The 22,576-nt window shown below is 39.1% G+C and overlaps 1 protein-coding gene and 1 long non-coding RNA gene across 2 annotated transcripts in view; one reads left to right on the forward strand and one right to left on the reverse strand.

The window, feature by feature from the left end:
• Window positions 1-8,569, reverse strand: part of card14 (caspase recruitment domain family, member 14) — a 35,784-nt gene extending 27,215 nt beyond the window's left edge. The window contains exons 1-5 of the mRNA XM_030142962.1: window positions 8,273-8,569; window positions 3,518-3,655; window positions 3,109-3,434; window positions 2,762-2,872; window positions 410-529 (exon numbers count right to left, since the gene is read on the reverse strand). Of these exons, the coding sequence (XP_029998822.1) occupies window positions 410-529; window positions 2,762-2,872; window positions 3,109-3,434; window positions 3,518-3,655; window positions 8,273-8,486 (909 nt within the window). The 5' untranslated portion in view covers window positions 8,487-8,569. The remainder of the gene's footprint in view (window positions 1-409; window positions 530-2,761; window positions 2,873-3,108; window positions 3,435-3,517; window positions 3,656-8,272) is intronic.
• On the forward strand, window positions 58-21,510 carry LOC115425536 (uncharacterized). The gene is made up of 3 exons (XR_003936246.1): window positions 58-181; window positions 2,774-2,775; window positions 21,463-21,510. It is a non-coding gene; the product is annotated as an uncharacterized LOC115425536 (long non-coding RNA).
• The last annotated feature ends 1,066 nt before the right edge of the window (window positions 21,511-22,576 follow it).

Below are 22,576 nucleotides of genomic sequence, written 5' to 3' on the forward strand. Positions count from 1 at the left end.
ATTCATTAATTATGGGATGGATCAGAGCAGGAGTATAATTTTTTTTTTGTGCATTTCTCTGAGGTCATCATTACGTCCATCCTGGGTGGGAATCTGTCTACATTTACCTTTAATTACTGGGTCTAAAAACATGGAAAAGTCCCAGATACTAAAATAAACCCAGTTTCACAGAAGCACCCATGTACATAGTGTTTTTTTGAAATGGGGCTGTAGATAACAGATAGTTAGTACAGAATGTTATTGTTAACAACTCTCAGAAATGAACAGGAAGTGTGGCCAGAACCTTCTACACATCCCCACAGTCTATTAGTGGAATTATGGAACTGGGACTTCCCATCAGAGCTGTAAACCTACATTTATTTGCATGTCCCTTCCATGAGCTGTGGGGGCTGAAAACACACATACACACCCCTTGTTTGTCTCTGAGCAGTAGTTCGTTCTCCTCTCTGTACGTCCTCAGCTGCTTTGCCAGCTCTACCTGGCTGTCTATGGCCTCGGCCAGGTCCTTGGCCAGGATGTCCTGACGAGCCTGAGAACAGAATAACCACGATAACAGATGAGATACCCATATATGGACGAAAGAACTTCTGTCTATTCCATATAAACAGAGGTGTAGTCCAGGGTATACGGGGGTATAAGGACTATACCTACTTATTTTTCAGTCATCATTGGGTATGTCCTCTTCTAAATCCCCCTGATGTGCTCCATTCAGTCGTATATCTGAACCAAACTGCCCATTTTTCCCCTCAGACGGTGAAGCCATGACCCGCCCTTCTCTGCCTCTAATTGGCTAGTACTCACTGCCTTCACTGATTACATTGGTCAACTTTAGGCATGAGGACTGATGAGCCAATCTGAGGCAGAGTAGGGCGGGTCATGCCAAGGAAAATATTGCTAACTAGCGCTTTCCACCTCTGGAACCTGATTGGACACCTCCTCAGGTGCCAGTTTCACCGCAGTTGATTGACAGGTCACTGCACGTCTCGTTGGAAGATGTGCGATTATTGGAAATGCCAACAAGAAAGGCAGAATAAACGTCTTTCAAATGAGTGACACATATGGAGAGAACCTACTTTGGTAGAATCCATAATTCTGAGGTGGGTTTTAAGGTGGTTTCAGAATGAGTCACTGTTTTAAAGTACTGGAAATATGACTGCACATTTAGAGAAGAAGAGATGGGGTCACCAAGAGTTAAACTATGCAAGTAGGTAACATTATGAAAGGCTAACATTATGAAAGGCTAATGTTATGAAGGCAAATGTTATGAAAGGCTATCGTTATGAAAGGCTATCATTATGAAAGGCTAACGTTATGAAGGCTAATGTTATGAAAGGCTGTCGTTATGAAGACTAACATTTTGAAAGGTTAACATTATGAATGGCTAACATTATGAAAGGTTAACATTATAAAAGGCTAATGTTATGAAGGCTAACGACATGAAAGGTTAACATTATGAAAGGCTAACCTTATGAAAGGCTAACCTTATGAGGGCTAACATTATGAAAGGCTAACGTTATGAAAGACTAACGTTATGAAAGGCTAATGTTATGAAAGGCTAATGTCATGAAACGCTAACGTTATGAAGGCTAACATTATAAAAGGCTAACGTTATGAAAGCTAGCGTTATGAAAGGCTGTTGTTTTGAAAGGCTAATGTTATGAAGGCTAACGACATGAAAGGTTAACATTATGAAAGGCTAACCTTATGAAAGGCTAACCTTATGAGGGCTAACATTATGAAAGGCTAACGTTATGAAAGGCTAACGTTTTGAAGGCTAACATTATGAAAGGCTAACTTTATGAAAGGCTAATGTTATGAAAGGCTAATGTCATGAAAGGCTAACGTTATGAAAGCTAGCGTTATGAAAGGCTATTGTTATGAAAGGCTAATGTTATGAAAGGCTAATGTTCTCCTCTGTTTGCCTCATGTTGAATCCATCTCCATTCCTGCAGCTGTTTGTGTTTCCAGTAAAACCTACAAACTGCTCCTGATCAAGTCATGGTCATTTTATAATAGTGAACAAATACTACTGATGGATTTTTGGGTAAAATAAATAGAGTAGTCTTATATGTCACAGTCTCTAAAACAGGTTGTTTTTTCTGGACTACTTTAAAAAAATATATATACTTTTTGACGTATACCCACTTCTCCAGGGACCACTACACCACTGAATATAATGCTGCGTTTCCACTACGTGCTATCAGCTCAACTTGACTCGACTCGACTCGACTCGACTCGGCCTTTTTGCGTTTCCAGTATGAAAAAGGGCCAAGGTTCCAGGACTGGGGACCAGGTACTAAAACTTAACGTGTAAACGTTGCAGACCACTGATTGGTCAGACAGCCGTCTCTGTGACCCGCCGTTTTATAAAAAACAGATGCAGAAGTTTCCAGTAAAAATAGCGGTAGGTTCATCCACATGATGACAGTCTGTAAAACGACACCATGGTTTGCCGAGGAGGTTCAGACATAAAAATTCAGCATGAGCTTGACGAGACAACACACAATGAGCGACTTTATCAGCAACTCTCTGAGCAGACGACACAGAAGTAGCGTGCCGCATCGCTATGACGACCAGGTACTGTAAAGCCGGTAGTATCCTGTAATGGAAACGGTCTCCAGGAACAGGATCTGGTACCAGAGTTGAGTCAAGCCGATTCCATGTAGTGGAAACGTGGCACAAGTGACAGGTGGATCATGTGATATTTGGAATGGGAAGGTGATTGTGTTTTTTTTTTTTTTTTCGCTGGCTGGTGTTTTACCTCCTCTTGCAGTTGTGGGGTCTCTGCAGGAGGGGCACACCTGAGGGAACATCTCTTCTGGAACTCGTTCTCTGTTTGGACCTTCTGCAGCTCCGTCTGCAGCTGGTAAACCTGCCACCACATGACACAAACAGTGTTCAGAAGTGGATCCTACAAACTGTCCAAAGAAATTCCTCTAGATTATGTAATTCCTTAGGTGTGGTACAGTGTTCCACTTTTACATCACAAGACAATGCTACTAGTTCAGCTGTTTAACACAAATCCTCTGAGGCAACTCTTGTGAGATTCAAGCTTTATGTTTGATCCATGGAGGACAAACCTATTCTCTGTCCATGACATCCACTAACCTGCAGGGTGAGTTCATGGAGACGCATGTTCACAACAGATTTTTCCTCAATGGCGGCTGTGTAGCGCACATAAAAGTCGCACTTCTCATCTTTCAGTTTGGTGATTTCACGCTGCAAAGCACACATCTGTCTCCGCATGCGTTCGTTCTCAGTCTGCAGGCATCTGGACTTCTCTTCCTGCTCCATTATCTGCCCGATCTCCGTCTCCAAGCAGGCGCAGCGTTCACTCATTCTGTTGGCCTCGGAGCGCGCCTCCTGAAGCTCCTTCTGCATCCCGGTTACAGCTCTGACCAGATACTCCGTCAGCTCCGAGTACTTAATGAGACCTGTGAGGGAGTCAATGCAAGTCAGACATACAGAAAATAAAACATGTTCCCTTCAGGACAAACATGGAATTTAGGCCACAGACCGCTGAATCTGGAGGGCTCAGTGCTGGGTTTGCGTCCTGTCACTTGGGTGTACAGGGTCGGGTAGTGGATCATCAGGCTGTCCAGCAAAGCTACAGCTCCATTCCTGCCCTGGGTTCGCAGCAGGTCCAACATGTAGCCTAGAAACAGTAAAGCAGAGATGTCAAACATGCGGCCCGCCAAAAGGGTCCAATCAAGCCCACCAAAGGGTCCAATCCGGCCCACCTAAGGGTCCAATCCAGCCCACCAAAGGGTCCAATCCGGTCCACCAAAGGGTCCAATCCAGCCCATGGGAACGCTAGACATTAGGTCAGGTGCAACATTCAGACCAATTCAATCTCAAGTGGATCAGACTAGAAAAATAATAACAACTAGAAGCACTCGGAGACCTCGGAGCGCAGACCTCCGCCAAGGCAGATCAGTGCCCCCCCCACCACCACATTGTTTGTCTGTCTGTCTGACCGTGTGCAAGATAACTCAAAAAGTTATGGACGAATTTGGATAAAAATTTCAGGAAATGTTGATAGTGACTCAAGGAACAAATGATTAAATGCCGGCGGTGATGGTCTGCGCTATCGTTTCTATAAAACCCTTCGTAGAGCCAGACCTCCGCAAAGTAAGTAAGTAAATTTTATTTATAGAGCACTTTTCACAGAGTCACAAAGTGCTTTACAGTGCAAAATACAAATAAACAGTACAAATAAAATACAATTAAAATACCAGTAAAACACAATAAAATACAATTAAAAAACAGTTAAAATATGATAAATACATAAAGTGTAATCAGTTTGTAGTAGCCCTGAGTCAGTTGGGAAATAAAAAAGCCTGCTTGAACAGGAGTGTTTTGAGGTGTTTTATAAAACTCTCTACAGAGTCCATGGACTGTAGAGGCAGATCATTCCAAAGACGTGGTGCTACAGCTTTAACAGACCTGTCAGCCCATGTGCTGAAACAGGTGGGAGGAACCATCAGCAGGTGCTGCCTTGAAGACCTCAGGCTACGAGCCGAGCTGTAGGGCCGGATCAGGGAAGCAATGTGTGCAGGGGCCTGGCCACGGAGGGCCCGGACAGTTAGCACCAGAATTTTGAAATGAAAACGATATAAAATAGGGAACCAGTGGAGTGCCAAGGCAGATCAGTGCCCCCACCCCACCCCCACCCCCGATCACCACCAACATTTAATCATTTGTTCCTTGTTCCAGTATCAACATTTCCTGAAATTTTCATCCAAATCTGTCCATAACTTTTTGAGTTATCTTGCACACAGACAGACAGACAGACAGACAGACAGACAAACCAACACCGACAAAAACATAATCTCCTTGGCGGAGGTAATGATATATAAATGATGACAACTTCAGATTTTTATCTTTGTTGTAGAAAAAAGTTGTGCAAAAAGTAAAATTACATGATAAATGTTTACAATTCCAAATGATCTATTCACAAAAATGTAAATAATCTAAACAACCTTGAAAAACCTAATAATAATTGGATTTTTTTTTTTTTTTTTTTTGTTCAAAGTGTTTTTAGTACACATTGAGTCATCCAGAAAAGCCTAATACAGTCATCATTTGTTTTTATACCCAAACTCATGAACATTCCCACCCTGTTGCACCATAAAAAAAGATGATAATTAACAACAACAATAATAAATAATTAAAGAATAAGAAATTCAGATATTAGTCACAGACTTATCTTTCAAAAAAAAAACTACTCTGGAATTAGTGGTATTTTATCAACATTCTGCCTGTTTTTAGATCCACTGTGATCTGTAAGTTGTAGATGAATCATAATATTGGTAAAACTTTTACTTTTTTACACTAAAGCAAAGAGAAAAATTTGGAGTATTTATTTATCGGTTATTATGCTATTATTTTACTGGTACGGTCCCCTTGAGTTTGCATCAACACATCAGGGCGCATCATCCTAACTTCAAGATCAAGAAATGATTTACCAAAGGAAAAAAAAGTCTCCTCAACAAAAAATTAAAAAAAACAAGAAAGCAAGTTCCTTCCAAGGTTAAATTATCAACAACATCATACCACTGTCAGCAGTCATGCTGGGGTCACAGAGGTAATGATTTGCACCAGTTTCCTGTTCTACCCATTCCCCATTTGCATCTATAACAGTAACTCTGACAGCTTCTGCCTATGTATCCTGAAACGCTGTTTTCAACAAATTCTCTTAAGCAGGGTACACACATAAAGATAATCAGGCTGTTTTTAACTTGATTAACCCCTTCCCGACCAAGGACAGCAAACACCAGATTATCTTCTGTCTTATCAGATTCTCCTGTGGTCTGAGGTCTGTTAAGAGTGAATGTGTCCTGATAATCGGCTCTGAAATGGGTCAGGACCAACAACCATAACTATTCAACTTGTTCAATAGTAACGACCAAAACTCTTCATGTGTGGTGAAGGCTGACGACTCCCGAGTCATGACTCCATGAATTGTGACGTGGAACAGAATGTAGCCAATCAAGCAGCGAGTTGACTGAGGAACAAGGAAACAGGCGTAAATAGAGGGTCTGCACGTGACGTCACCGCGGTTCCGCCCACTGAGTGGCAGAAAGAGGGAGATGAGTGACAGCATTGGCTTCAATACTGTCTAAACTGAAGAACAATATTTCATAAAAAATAGGACCAATGGCCCTGTAGCATACCAGCCAAATTAAAATCCTCTTCTCATCACATGAACGAGATTATTTCTAAACAAATAACGTGTGAAGGATTACACCGCACATGCCCGAAGGAAGTACAGTCGGCAATTGGTTGTTCACAATAATGTGTCCAGGTATCTTTACCTGAATGATGTTATTTGTAATCAATCAAACACGTGCTTCTGTAACTTGCCGACATGTAAGAATTTGGATACCTCAAAACAACAAATTCGAATCCAGTTTAATGGTGCCAAGCGATTCAGCATATGGCTACACATACATATACACATACATATGTTGAAAATATCCCTATCTCCCAATGATAAAGAATCCTTTTAAAAATTCCTGGATCCAGATAGTGATCCAGATCATTCACAAAATCTAATCATTTGTTACTCATGCCATTTTGGGCATTTTCCTGAAAATTTCATCAAAATCCATCCATAACGTTTTCAGTTATGTTGCTAACTAACCAACAGACAAACAAACAAACCCTGGCAAAAACATAACCTCCTTGGCGGAGGTAATAATTTCTGAAATGACTACTCCACACGTGTTTTAAGAAAGTAGAGTAAAGTGAGGTGGAGCTTCTCCTGCTTTGCTGTAGCAAATTAGAGCAGACTGTAATGTATTTAAAAATCTGAAACATTTTCATTCACTTTTCAAAATAAGAAAAAAAGTTGCTGCAGGTTTTGTCTGAGATACACAGTTAAAAAAATAAAATAAAATTCACACTTAACATAGTTATTTTTCATGAAAATTGTGACTTGGGACTTTAAATGAACTGGATGAAATCAAGATACTCCTGAATCAGATGATGTTTGACTCCTGATTCTGTTCGACACCAAGGTTCTAATAGTTTTGGATTTTTCATTATAATTTAATTTTATTTAGTTTAGACTTTTTTTTCTCTAATTCAGTTCATTTTAATTCATTTTTAGAGCAGGTTTGCTAGTTTTCAGAAGTTTTCATTTTTTTTCTAAATGCTTAGTTTTAGTTTAGTTGTAGTTTAGTTGTAGTTTAGTTGTAGTTCAGTCGTCTCTTTTCTCTTCTTCTCTATCGTCGTATTCAAATAAATCCCAGACAGGACTCTGCTGCTGTCTCCCAACTTTAGTCTCCATGTTTCCAGGTAGAGTGGGGACCAGAAGATGACTGTACACAGGAAATTTGCCTGAGTAAAATTCACTCAAATTGAAGAAAATTTTACTCTACTCAGATAACATTTGGTCCCTCCCTAAAAAGAGTAACAGTTACTCTTTGGGTAGAGCTCTCCAAACTCAATACAGAGCAAAATCTACTCAATATTGAGCAAAATTTACTCATTATAGAGCCAAATGTACTCTTTGTGAGGAAAATGTTTAGTAATTTTTCCTGTGTAAATGACAAGTAACAAGAAGTGACGGACCATTAAGTACCGTATGATGCCGCTAGCTAAAATTGCTTGAGCGAAATAAATCCCTTTTGTATCAATCCCATGTTGACAAAGACAAAAACAAAGGGAATTTTTTTCCATCATTTCCATATGTTTTAGTTAGTTTTGTAAACACACAATACAGCTTCAGTTAGTTATCGTTTTTCCTTTTAATTATAGTTTTTATTTATTTCAGTTAACGAAAATGTTTTTCCAATCCTAGTTTTCGTCATTTCGTTAGTTTTTGTTCATGATAATAACCTTGGTCGACACTATGGAAATACTAGCACAAAAAACTGCACATTTGAACCATGGTTAAACTGAGCTGGAGGTCTGTTTTCAGCCACATGCTAAACACAGAAACTAAAGGAAGTCAGATGAAATAGGATCATAACGGTCTTACACTTAATTTACATCGTAGGGTTAGAGTTCCGTGTAAAGCGGGGGAAGCCCTTGTAGCTCTTTTCAGTACTCATTTGTTTATCGCACAGCAGGTGTCAGAGGAATTTCCTTTTTCTCTTGGCACTGCATCCATCCAGCCATCAGCGCAAATAAAGTCAAATGCAATAAAAGAGGATGAAACAAACCACTGCTGTTAACTATATTCCTAAACAAGCTGACCATAAAACTTAATAGGGCTTTAAAAATGTTCTCCAAAACCAATAAGCAAAGGAGCCCAGAATCTCACTTGTTCTCATGCTGCGGTTGGTGAGGTTGTGGCAGGAAAGGATCTCGTCCTCGTCCACCTCAGACAGAACCCTGGCCTGCCTCAGGTACGGCATCACGATGCACGGCCTCACGTCCAACGAGATCCGGTGGCGGTTGTCGTTGATCAGGTCCCACAGGTCCTCCTCGCCCATCTCCTTCGGGTCCCGACCCTCAGAAACACACTCAGCCGCCATCCTGCCTGTGTGTCAATGAAAGGGATGTTCAAGAGGCACCGTCTGCCGCTGCCGCTGAAAGCAGACGACTCCTCTCACTTTGTCATTCCTGGAAACAGACTGAGTAGAAGAGGAAAAAAAAGAGCATTATAAAATGAGCCAGTGCTTTCCACGCCCTGTGAGTGTTTGTGTCAAAACTATGTGTGTGTGTGTGTGTGTGTGTGTGTGTGTGTGTGTGTGTGTTTATGTGTGGGAGTGTGGGAAAACCTGTAAGACAAGAGCTCTGTGAGGCAGCACAATAAAGTAGAGGCTGCATGAGTGCAAACACTGACCTCCCTCTCACACAGTAATGAAGTCAAACCAAACGCCTTCCCATTCACACTCCTGTTTGTTTTCTAAAACTGATTCAATATGTGATCCCATCATAGACCTCGGACTTATTAACCACTGAACGTCTGTTAAATAGAGTCAAAGTGCATCCAGTAGTGTAGACGTACAAAGGCCGACCATAATACTGAAACACCGACAGGAAAATTCACCTTAATAATTCTCAATCAAAGCAAAGCAAACACACAAACCACACTGTCGACAGGAGCAAACACTGAGCAGGAAGTGCAAAGTCCTCTGTTAAAGAGGAAATACAGCAGCGGGGGGGTATGGGCCCAGGAGTGTTTTTTTTTTTTTCATACTTTCAGCTAATGCGCCATCTTTATATGTGAGCTTACTGTTTACTGTGCTTTTTACAGTAATGACATTAGGCAAACAATATGACGCTCTGAAATCTACCTACTGTAAATGACATAACAGTGCAAAGACACTGGAGGGAATACGACGGTGGTAGTAGAGGTGCAACAGCCCCCAGAAATTATCCACTATAAGAAAAAAAAAGAGAAGAGCCCAAAAATTATCCACTATAAGAAAAAAAAGAGGACAGCCCAAAAAATAATCCACTATAAGAAAAAAAGAGAGAACAGCCCAAAATATTATCCATGATAAGAAAAAAAGAGAACAGTCAAAAAAAAATTATTCACTATAAGAAAAACACCATCCACCTTTTCAATTAAGGGGGCGCTGTTTACCCAAAAGGTCTCTTGCTTTAAAATTAAGGCCACCATTAAAAATAAAAGCATAGGCTGAAAATTTTTAAAGCCCTCAGCTAATGTGGCTAATGCTAAGGAAGTAACCCACCAGAAGTGGAGGTCAGTGCACTAAAAATAAAGTTATTTTATAAACATTTACATCACTATAGTTTGCAAAGTGGTTACACGATTAATTAGGGTTCTCGCGTCTACTTAAGGTTAGACCTGGGTGTTAAATGGTTAAGGTTAGGGTTAGGGTATGGGTGGGGTTAGTTTTCACTGGTAAATGGCCCTTGTGTGCACTGTGGGAAGGTTCGTTGCTAAGCTAATGCTAATGCGAAAAGCTTACTGCAACTTTTTTCTTATATGGATAATTTTTTTTGGCTGTTCTCTTTTTTTTTTCTTATAGTGGATAATTTTTTGGGCCTTTGCACCTCTGTCCAAAAGTCCTAGGCCATCACTCAGTTTGTTGGTTTAGTAAAGTTCTAATGTCCACACATGTGCATTTGTCAGTCTCTGTTGTCGGTTATAATCTGGTAGTCTTTAGTGTGACCTCCCATTGCAGTTAACATGTCTTTAACCCTTTTGTTCAGACAGTATTGACATTTATTGCATTCATTTTCTGATGTTTTATACCAGGTTTCATTCAGCACATGTCAGATGTTTCTAACTGCTTGTGCTGCTTCTTGTTGTCTTTTAAGGCTAGTTTCTTGATGTATCTGAAGAGAAATGAATGAGAATGAAAAATAAATATGTATGTTCATTTCAACCCTGCAAAAAGGCAGGCAGAGCTATTTCTGTTTCTAATTAAAGATTAGAGGAAGTTCCATTAATTACAAGGTACTGAGGTATGTGTGCCAATGAAGTCCAACAGCCAAAAACCCTGACTCATAGACTGATTTGGCCTTCATCCAATTGACATCTTCACTGCAGCTTGGTGAGATATTAGCAAAACAGAGATACTGCGTGATTTTAGCACTTATGATGTAGCCAAGGACATCCACAGCAAAACTAATGCCGCGTTTCCATTACGTACTACCGGCTCGGCTCGACTCAACTCGGCCTTTTTGCGTTTCCATTACGAAAAAGGACCTGGAATCTGGTATCCGGTTCTAGTTTTTTGGTCTCACCTCCACTGAGGTTCCAGAACTGGGGACCAGATACTAAAAGGTGACGTATAAACACTGCAGACCACTGATTGGTCAGAGAGTTGTCTCAGTGACCCGCTGTTTTATAAAAAACAGAAGCAGAAGTTTCCAGTAAATAGAGTGGTAGGTTAATCCACATGATGACAGCCTGTGAAACTACACCATGGTTTGTCCAGGAGGTTTGGACGTAAAAATTCAGCGTGAGCTTGACAAGACAACACACAACGAGTGAGTTTATCAGCAACTCTCAGCAGACGACACAGAAGTAACGCACCGCATCGCTATGACGACCAGTAAAGTCTGTAGTATCCTGTAATGGAAACGGTCTGGAATAGGACCTGGTACCAGAGTCGAGTCGAGCTGAGCCGAGCCGGTTCCACGTAGTGGAAACACGGCAAGAGTGTACACTCTAAAAAATGATTCATGGGGTTAGTAAGTTAAGCTTAAAATCAAGAGCTGTCTCTGCTTAAAAAATTAAGTTTATTACATGTACACATTTAAATCAGTTGATCAGTTATTTTATTAAGTGGGTCTAAATGAAAAACAAGGAAAACAGTCTCAACTTAATAACATATTCATTTTGAACAGACATTTCTGCCTTTAACTTAAAACAGAAGTATATTAAGTTAGTTCAACTTAAAAAATCTTGTAAACTTCCTCTAAAAGCTGAGTACAAAGCTGACGTACCTGGACATGTTTTACTGACAGACCACACCCACCACAAGAAATGGAGGGAAAAGCAGAAAAAAAAAGGGAGAAACATGATTTTACACAGAACTGAACTAAATTTTAAGGTCTGGTAGAATTAGCTGTGTTTCTGCAACAGTAGTTTTAATTATTCAAGGACTGAATCATACACAGCTTGTTCCTTTCTCATTTAAAATTGTAGTTTATATTGTGGCGTGTTTGCCCCATTGCATTGTGGGTATTGGGTATATTGTTGAAAATGTGTTCTTTTCTGTGCAGGGGTTCTGCAGGCTTGTGGTGTAAGTGTTAATTTGGAGTTAATGTGTGCATGCTAATGTTTACTGGCCTTTGTGTGTTTATTTTTGTATTTTTATAGAACTGCACCATGAGTCAGGGCCACAGGCCAAACCAGGCCTTTCCTGTTTATTGACAACTGTGGTTCTAATGTCCGGGGAACTCCTCACTGTTTGACAAACATAATTTACTGTTCTTAATAAAATTGGAATATCAGTGTTGTAAACAGTTGAGTTAATAACATACAGGCAGAGCTAGTAATTAAGATACTTACATAAACAACAGGCAGTGATGATATAACTGGAATTTCTCTGTGGAATTTGTTCTGATGTACAGAAATAATTTAGGCCAACTCAAAAAATTAAAGTAACTACAAGTAGGCTCCAGCACCCCCCCCCCCCCCCCCCCCCCCAACTCTTATGAGGACTACACAGAAAATTCACAAATGATGAACAAGTGTTCAGAGAACGCAAACCTCCGCCACGCACCTGAACGCTGTGCATGTGTGGATCCACTATTTCTGTTTAAATTCAGCAGTTTCCAGGTTGTTCCATACAGCAGAAAAAGCTGAAGCTTGGTACCAGTCATGTGTCTGTCCAATTAGATTCAACTCCAATCAATATTTGTTGAGTTATAATAAAAAATGTGTGGTAAATGGGATTTTCAATGTTCAGTGTAAATGTCCACAGAGTCCACATTCCACAGTGGATGTGGACAATTTAGTTCCAGATACAAGAGATTGTTCTAAGCTACAGGTGGATCAAATTGGAGGCTAATCGGAGTCGTTTTGAATTTTTTATGAATTTTCGAAAATTTCTCAATGATGGCAGATAGGAAAATTGTAGATGTTGTGACCTTGCTGTGACCTTGAACTTTGGCCTACTGGGACCAAAATGGAATGGGTTGGTCCCAGGGCCTAGGCCTATGTGTGGGGAAGATTTAGGAAGATAGTTGGAATAGTTTTCCCATAAAGTTACTAATGAACAAACAAACAAACAAACACACAAAGCAAAGTGATCACAATACCTCCTGGCAGAGGAAATAACACAAATAAAAAAGTATTACACACAGTGATATTTTCTTAAACAGACTTGTGGGCAGCCCTGTCAACAGCCCAGGGCTTTCTTATCTCTGTCACATCATTTTAAACTATGTCCATGACATGGGAATTCCCCACAGATCAGGAACGATGATGACACTCAACACACTGTACAATACTCCACAGGTCACATGGGGAGTTTTGGCTCAGCAGTTTTTCTTGTCATGTGAAAGAGAAGAGTTTCTTTTTTAAACTAGAGTTAATCTTAACTTCAATCTTGTATATTTTTTGAACTCACAGAGTATGGCTGACTTGATGTTGGTGGCTGAGAGAGGATGGTAATAAAGGTACGAAAGCTGTCAGTTTAAGAATTTAACACAGATAAGTAAATACAGGCCCAAAGGTTTAGGGGCATGGTTTATACTCTGAACAATATCCTAAGAACAGGGTGTTGGATGGGGATCGAAACGATAACATTAAATATGTTTAGCACAAAAAAAAAAAAAAAAAAAAGAAAAAAAAAACACAATATTGTGAACCCACCTGAAGAGGTGTGGTTTAAAGATAATGATTCTAATTATTATTATTATTATTATTATTATTATTATTATTATTATTATATTAATAAGTATTATTTATTCTGTTTCTGTGCAGATGTGCTTTTGTTGTGGAGTATGTGTGTGGTCCTGCTGCAAACAAACTGCCTGTTTGGGATAAAGAATAAAACTGGCTGTCGACTAGCTGTTCAATAATGGATTGATTTATTGATGCATTGATTGATTGATTGATTGATTCATTCATTCATTCATTATCTGAACCCTTGATTCACACATTAATATACACACACACTGCTGAGTTCGTAATATTTGCCTCTTGTTATCTCCACTGCTGGTATTAGCTGTATTAGCTGTATTAGCTGCATTACCTGTATTAGCTGTATTAGCTGCATTAGCCGTATTAACTGTATTAGCTGCATTAGCAGTATTAGCAATATTGGCTGTATAAGCTGCATTAACTGTATTAGCTGTATTTGCTGTACTACCTGTTTTAGCTGTATTAGCTGCATTAGCTGTATTAACTGTATTAGTTGCATTAGCTGTATTAGCTGTATTAACTGTGTTAGTTGCATTAGCTGTGTTAGCTGTATTAGCTGTATTAGCTTCATTAGCTGTATTAACTGTATTACCTGTGTTAGCTGTATTAGCTCTATTAGCTTATTAGCTCTATTAGCTGTATTAACTATAGTAGCTGTATTAACTGTATTAGCTGCATTAGCTGTATTAGCTGTATTTGTTGTATTAGCTGTGTTAGCTGTATTAGCTATATTAACTATATTAGCTGTATTAGCTATATTAACTGTATAAGCTGCATTAGCTGTATTAGTTCTATTAGCTGTATTAGCTGTATTAACTGTATTAGCTGTATTAACTGTATTAGCTGTATTAACTGTATTAGCTGTATTAGTTCTTTTAGCTGTATTACCTATATTAGCTGTATTAGCTGTATTAGTTCTTTTAGCTGTATTAGCTGTATTAACTGTATTAGCTGTATTAGTTCTTTTAGCTGTATTACCTATATTAGCTGTATTAGCTGTATTAACTGTATTAGCTGTATTAGCTGTATTAACTGTAATAGCTGTAATAGCTGCATTAGCTGTATTAGCTCTATTAGCTGTTTTAGCTGTATTAGCTGTATTAGCTCTATTAGCTGTGTTAGCTGTATTAGCTCTATTAGCTCTATTAGCTGTATTAGCTCTATTAGCTGTATTAGCTGTATTAGCTCTATTAGCTGTATTAGCTGTGTTAGCTGTGTTAGCTGTATTAGCTCTATTAGCTGTATTAGCTGTGTTAGCTGTATTAGCTGTGTTAGCTGTATTAGCTGTATTAGCTGTGCTAGCTGTATTAGCTGTATTAGCTCTATTAGCTGTATTAGCTCTATTAGCTGTATTAGCTGTATTAGCGCTATTAGCTGTATTAGCTGTGTTAGCTGTATTAGCTCTATTAGCTGTATTAGCTGCATTAGCTGTATTAGCTGCATTAGCTGTATTAGCTGTGTTAGCTGTATTAGCTGTATTAGCTCTATTAGCTGTATTAGCTCTATTAGCTGTATTAGCTGTATTAGCTCTATTAGCTGTGTTAGCTGTATTAGCTGTGTTAGCTGTATTAGCTGTATTAGCTGTGTTAGCTGTATTAGCTGTATTAGCTGTGTTAGCTGTATTAGCTGTATTAGCTCTATTAGCTGTGTTAGCTGTATTAGCTGCATTAGCTGTATTAGCTGTGTTAGCTCTATTAGCTGTATTAGCTCTATTAGCTGTATTAGCTCTATTAGCTGTGTTAGCTGTATTGGCTGTATTAGCTGCATTAGCTGTATTAGCTGTGTTAGCTCTATTAGCTCTATTAGCTGTATTAGCTCTATTAGCTGTATTAGCTGTATTAGCTGTGTTAGCTGTATTAGCTGTATTAGCTGTGTTAGCTGTATTAGCTGTATTAGCTGTATTAGCTGTGTTAGCTGTATTAGCTGTATTAGCTCTATTAGCTGTGTTAGCTGTATTAGCTGTATTAGCTGTATTAGCTCTATTAGCTGTGTTAGCTGTATTAGCTGTGTTAGCTGTATTAGCTGTATTAGCTGTATTAGCTGTGTTAGCTGTATTAGCTGTATTAGCTGTATTAGCTGTGTTAGCTGTATTAGCTGTGTTAGCTGTATTCGCTGTATTAGCTGTATTAGCTGTATTAGCTGTGTTAGCTGTATTAGCTGCATTAGCTGTGTTAGCTGTATTAGCTGTATTAGCTGTATTAGCTGTGTTAGCTGTATTAGCTGTATTAGCTGTATTAGCTGTGTTAGCTGTATTAGCTGTGTTAGCTGTATTAGCTGTATTAGCTCTATTAGCTGTGTTAGCTGTATTAGCTGTATTAGCTGTATTAGCTCTATTAGCTGTGTTAGCTGTATTAGCTGTGTTAGCTGTATTAGCTGTATTAGCTGTATTAGCTGTGTTAGCTGTATTAGCTGTATTAGCTGCATTAGCTGTGTTAGCTGTATTAGCTGTATTAGCTGTATTAGCTGTGTTAGCTGTATTAGCTGTATTAGCTGCATTAGCTGTGTTAGCTGTATTAGCTGTATTAGCTGTATTAGCTGTGTTAGCTGTATTAGCTGTATTAGCTGCATTAGCTGTGTTAGCTGTATTAGCTGTATTAGCTGTATTAGCTGTGTTAGCTGTATTAGCTGTATTAGCTGTATTAGCTCTATTAGCTGTGTTAGCTGTATTAGCTGTATTAGCTGTATTAGCTCTATTAGCTGTGTTAGCTGTATTAGCTGTGTTAGCTGTATTAGCTGTATTAGCTGTATTAGCTGTGTTAGCTGTATTAGCTGTATTAGCTGCATTAGCTGTATTCTTCTGGGTGTTGTGGAAACTCCACACACATGACACTTGTGAGTGTATGGGTACAATGTGACAAACTGGTTCTGCAGCATTACTTACGTCACTGACACTCTGAGGTATCAAATAAAAGGCCTGTTCTAGGACACATCCTCTGACTGCCACTGTCACAAATAAGGCCAACAGGTGATCTATGACATTCTACTGACCAATGGATCAGTTAACATTCCCTTTTCACTGCTCAGTTCACAAGAATAATGGAATGTTACACTTTGTCTTTGAGACCAGCATTTAGAGTACACATTAAGGTTTTTAATGACTGATTATGTATGAAATATGCTGCTGCACTCTTCATTTCCTGTTAGAATGTGAAGCTGAATCAGTTACTCTCTGCTTGTTGGTGTGCAGTGACAAGAGAACCAAAATAAATGATAGAAACGACATAAGTCTAAGTGGAAGCTTGTGTGGAAGACTTGTCCTTTTTTATTTGGTACTGTAGCAGTGCTCTGCTAAACTTGTTGATTTCAGTTCTGATATTTGATGATCACTGCCATTGTCATACAGGACATGTGTGACGATGTTATGTCATTAGACAGGAGGATCTCTTCTTCCAGCTACTGTGAAGGTGACATATTATACTATACCATTAGTGTACTATTATACACACTAAGGCACAGGTGTCAAACATGTGGCCCGGGGGCCAAAACCGGCCCACCAAAGGTTCCAATCTGGCTCGTAGGAGGAATTTACAAAGTGCAAGTTAGGGTGTCAAACTCAAAAATAATATTATAGTAACCTATAAATAATGACAACAACAATTTTTTCTCTTTGATTTAGTGCAAAAAAAACATTAAATTATGAAAATATTTACATTAATAAACTATTCTTTAACAATAACATGTGAACAACTTGAACAAAATGAAAAAATGAGGAAAATTAAGTATAATTAAAACAATTTTCTGCCCGTTACTAAATGTTTTGTGCACATTTATAAATGATAAGTCGAGGCATCATACTTGTAAAATTGTACTTATCTTTCTTAACAAATTCCATTTTTTTCAAGTTATTCATATCCTTTTTGTTTGGATAGTTTGTAAATGTAAATATTGGCATAATTGAACAACAGCATACAGGCTAACTTAGCATGTTAGCATTAGCACACACATAATAAGGCATTAACCACAGGATAGCATACAGGCTAACTTAGCATGTTAGCATTAGCACACACATAATAAGGCATTAACCACAGGATAGCATACAGGCTAACTTAGCATGTTAGTGTAGCGGCTGTACGTGTGCGTTGTGAATAACTTGCCAAAACACGATCCTCTCTCTTTCCTTGACGTTTATTCTGGCAGAAAACACAATATCTGTCTCATACAGAAAGAAAGCACAGCAAAACTGCCCTTTTTCTCAGGCAACAAAGTAAATACAAAGTAAATAAAATACATATCTGGCAGAAAACACAATATTCGTCTCACACTATCAACGTAAAAATTAAAAAAAAAAAAATCAAAGTTAGCTAACACCACACGCCAATTAGACCATGAACACACAATAGAGAACACTGCCATTCAAAAACATGCTCAAGCAACAGGGAGCCAATCACTACACAAACACAACAGTACATAACAATCATTCAAATATGACATTAAAAATTAAAAATGTAAAATAATGACTGGACCAACATGCGTGTACTCACCAGGAAAAAAAAAAAAAAAGCACCCTATCTCCCTGGGGTGCACGACCCCAGTTTGCAGGGGTGTGGTGTTTAATGTCCCTAAAATAAAATTGTAATTAACACAATAAAACAGTGTGAGATGGCAAGTGGAATCCTAGACTATATACATTAACTCCATAACATTAGCATTAATGTCGCTAAACTCATGCAGATCATGTATAGGCTGTTTTTGTGGAGTAAGTCTCTTGTTTTATAATTCGATAGTACTTCTATTACTGTTAGCTTAGATATCGGCTAATATCAGCAGACACCCAGATCCCCATCCAAGACTCCAACACAAAGTTCACCTACGCACACAAACACATGGGTTTTACACAGAAAACCCATCAACTGCTGGAAAATGACGTTCATTTTTTCCATTTTTTTTTTTTTTTTTTTTTACATTATCAGCTAAGCGCGCCTTTCCTCAACTTGAGAGTTGTTGCACAAAATTGGTCTCACATAGTTTTAATTGGGTTACCAATGAGAAAAACACACTAATGCTTTAATATGTCCAAAATCAAATGGAAGAAGAGGGTTGTGTGGCAGTAAACAGACTTTCTGTGGTGAGTAAAGGAAGCAGAAATGAACAACAAACTGGACCGGCATTAGACCAGAGACAGTGTGTGAAGGGTCAGTCCATCTGGGTTCACCCAGTGAGTTCAACACCACCTCCTCCAGTTTGGATGAAATTTGGTGTATGGATAATTCATAGCCAGAAAAACCAAGATTTCAAATTCTGAATGTATCGGATCAATGTTTTGTTTTTTTTTCACTGTTTTGCAGAAAAGGCCGTGGCAGCCAAGTTTCAAATTGCTGTAACTCAGCAACCACTGGTCCGATTTTAAAAAGCAAGGCATTTCTGTAAAGGGGAGACCATAAGGAATCTATCTACATGTGGGTTAGGGCGTCTAAAAAATCACTTTTCTCTTCAGATCATGGTACTATTTAAACCAGTTAATCTCCAACATGATAATAGCCCCCCCCGAAAAAAATTCAGCAAAATCTGTCAATGTTTGACCCCCCCCACCACAAATTATGAAGGGCCCGTCAAAAAATGCCAAAAACGCTCATTTTAACCCAGAAAATCACATATAATGAGGTCTGAGGTGTCCAGAAATGGCTTTTTCTGGTATTGTCCAGTGTCCCTGTAATATCAGCTTCATAGGTTATTGTATCAGGTGATATAGAAGTGAAAATAAGGTGATTTTAAGTAAAATAACTCAATTATAGGCTAAAAACTGGAAATAGAAAGAAGTTCAGAACAGTAAATCTAGTTGAACACAATGTCTATTTTCTAAACCCCCTTTTCAGCAAAATACAGGTTTGAGTTCCAGACAAATAGAGCTGAACACTTCAATAATAAGGATAAAGACAAGATTTAAGGGCGCATAAATCACAGACTTTAATGATGACATGGTTCTGATCATCTGGACATACTTTTATGTGCAGTTCACACTTTATTCACATATTACTGGCTCTAGAGTTTCTGTTCCATTTCATTCTGTTGAACTCTGGTAGTTTGATTCTGTGGAACCATGTTCCCTCTGTGGGTTCTATCCATGGATGCACTGGCATCATCTGGGATGTCCTGAACACCTGTCTGCAGCAGCGGTAATGACAGACAGCTCCCACACATTCATTCATTCATTCATTCATTCATTATCTGAGCCCACTTTATCCTCACTAGCGTCACGGGGGTCGCTTGGAGCCTATCCCAGCTACTTATGGGTGAAGGGGGGGTTCACCCTCATCACAGACTGAACATATAGAGACAAACAACCACACTCACATTCACACCAATGGGCAATTTAAATTAACCCATTAACCTATCAGTGCGTGTGTTTGGATGGTGGGAGGAGCCAGAGGACCAGAGAGAACCCACGCAGACGCAGGAGAACATGTAAACGCCACACAGAAAGGTCCCGCCCCCATGGACTAAAGGTCCCACCCCCATGGACTTACGGTCCCACCCCCATGGACAAAAGGTCCCACCCCCATGGACTAAAGGTCCCACCCCCATGGACTTACGGTCCCACCCCCATGGACTAAAGGTCCCACCCCCATGGACTAAAGGTCCCACCCCCATGGACTACAGGTCCCACCCCCATGTCCTGGTGCTGAATTGAGCCCAGGTCCTTCTGTGTGTGGCTCCAGGTCTGTCCTCTGCACCACTGTGTCACCTCAGACAACAGCCCTCATTTGTCTGTGCTGCAGTTGTGTTTCCATGGCTGCTTTGGTCCTTCTTTATCACACAGACTCAGTCCCACAGTAGACTCAGTCAGGTATGGATGTCTGTACTTTAGGCACTTTAGTATCCATTAAGCATGGGAATGCATTTAAAAATAGCATTTTTTGACGTTTTTTGACATTTTTTGACGGGCCCTTCATACTTTGCGGGGGGGGGGGGGGGGGGGGGGGGGGGTCAAGTGTTGATGGTGATTTGCTGAAATTTTTTTGGGGGGGCTATTATCATGTTGGAGATTAACTGGTTTAAATAACACCGTGATCTGAAGAGAAAAGTGATTTTTGAGACGCCCGAAAGGTGCTACTGTCTTTATCTGACTGGATGAACATTAACTCCTATTGTGCGTGTGTGTGTGTGTGTGTGTGTGTGTGTGTGTGTGTGTGTGTGTGTGTGCGTGTGTGTGTGTGTGTGTGCGTGTGCGTGCGTGCGTGTGCGCAGACAGGAACATACAATTGAGTGTCAGATCAACTTGTTTAACCTCATTTTCCACAGCAACCAAATATTGTATTACAATGTTGTTATAGATTGAATAAACGTACCAGTTTATATCTGTTATTAAATATAAAACACATTGTTTGGTCATTTGCCTTTTGGTTAAAACACAAAGAGAGAGAGGAGAGCAGAGACACTGAACATACACACTGGTCTACAGTTTATAGAAATGATCTGCCTCAGATTAAATATCTTAAAGGTTACATATTTTCATCAGATTAACTGGAAAACAAATGACAGTAGTGCTGGTTTGCTGATGTTTTGATGGTGTATGATAAAGTGTTCCTCCACATATATATTGGTTTGTGTCCATTTCTAAACAGATGTGTAAATGTTCCACTGGTAGAACCTGTCCAGTCCATGTGTTGTCATGTACAGACAGTGTTTGAAGTCGATCTGACACTAATATTTGTCTGCAGTTCAACCCATTCTCTCATAGATGTATACCAGGGCTGTATAACTCATTTTAGTTCACGGGTCACATTCAGCCAAATTTGATCTGCAGTGGGCCGGACCAGTAAAATAATAACATAATAATAGATAAATAAAATTAACTCCAAACTTTTCTGTATGTTTTAGAGCGGAAAAAGTTAATTTACATTATGAAAAGGTTTACAAACTACAAACTGTCCTTTCAAAAGATGTGACTAACATGAACAAACTGGAAAAATAAGAGTAATTTTAACACTATTCTGCCTCAGTTTATCATTTCCACATGTAAATTAGAATGTACAGATCACAGCGGATCTACAAACACACAAAACATTTAATAACAGACAGAATATTGTTAAAATTGTACTTATTTCTCTTAAGACATTTCAGGTTGTTCATATTTGTTCAGGTTATTCACATTTTTTGCAAAATTATACTTTGTTTTAGTGTAAATACTGTACATGAAAATATTTACATTTACAAAGAGAAAAATGTGGAGTTGTCATTATTTATATTTTATTCTGATAGTATTTTACCGATTTGACCCACTGGAGATTGAATTGGTCTGAATGTGGAACCTGAACTAAAAGGACTGTTAATATTTTAGTGTAATTTTTGCATTTCACAAATTCATCTAAAGGGCCGGACTGGACCCTTTGGTGGGCAGGATTTGGCTCCTGGGACGCATGTTTGACACCTGTAATGTATACGTTGAGGAGCTGCTGTATCCAAATGGAGGATTGTCTTCCACCACCTCCATGTCCCACCTCTCCTCATCCACTGGGTACAGTTTCTTCAGTGACAGACCACGATCCACCAGAGTGTGCAGCACCACCTCCACACTCTCCATCACCAACACAGGTGTCCCACAGGGCTGTGTCCTGAGCCCTTTCCTGTTTCCCCTCTACACTAATGCCTGCATCAGCCCCTCACCCATCACCACCTACCTAAAATATTCCCATGACGCTGCAGTAGTCGCACTGCTCAAACACAACCACTATAATACAGGGATGTCAAACTCAGTTTAGTTCAGGGGCCACACACAATCGAATATGATATAAAGTGGGCCGGACCAGGAAAATGATATAAATAATAGTATAGGAACTTATAAATAATGTCAACTCTAAAGTTTTCTCTAATTTTGAGGGAAAAAAAGTCAAATTCTGTAAGGAAAATGTTTACATCTATGAACCATACTTGAACATAACACGAACAAATATGAACAACCTGAAAATTATTTTTAAAAATGAGTGCAATTTTAATAATATTGGGCCTAGTTTGTCATGTATACATTACAACTTACAGATCACAGTGGATCTACAAATACACAAAACATTTAATAACAGGTGGAATACTGGTAAATTAGACATACAACTCTGAAGACATTTCAGGATGTTCATATTTGTTCATGTTATTCACATATTTTATAAAAGGATAGTCTGTAAATGTAAACATTTTTGTGTAATTTTACTTTTTTTTTTTAAACTAAAACAAAAAGAAAAGTTTTCATTAATTATAGGTTACTAGTGGTATTGTACCCGTGGTGCCATTGTACGATCGCATGAGTGGCTAAAATCTCCCAGCATACCTCACAGCATT

Source organism: Sphaeramia orbicularis, chromosome 1 (assembly GCF_902148855.1).
Source record: "Sphaeramia orbicularis chromosome 1, fSphaOr1.1, whole genome shotgun sequence".
Lineage (NCBI taxonomy): Eukaryota > Metazoa > Chordata > Actinopteri > Kurtiformes > Apogonidae > Sphaeramia > Sphaeramia orbicularis.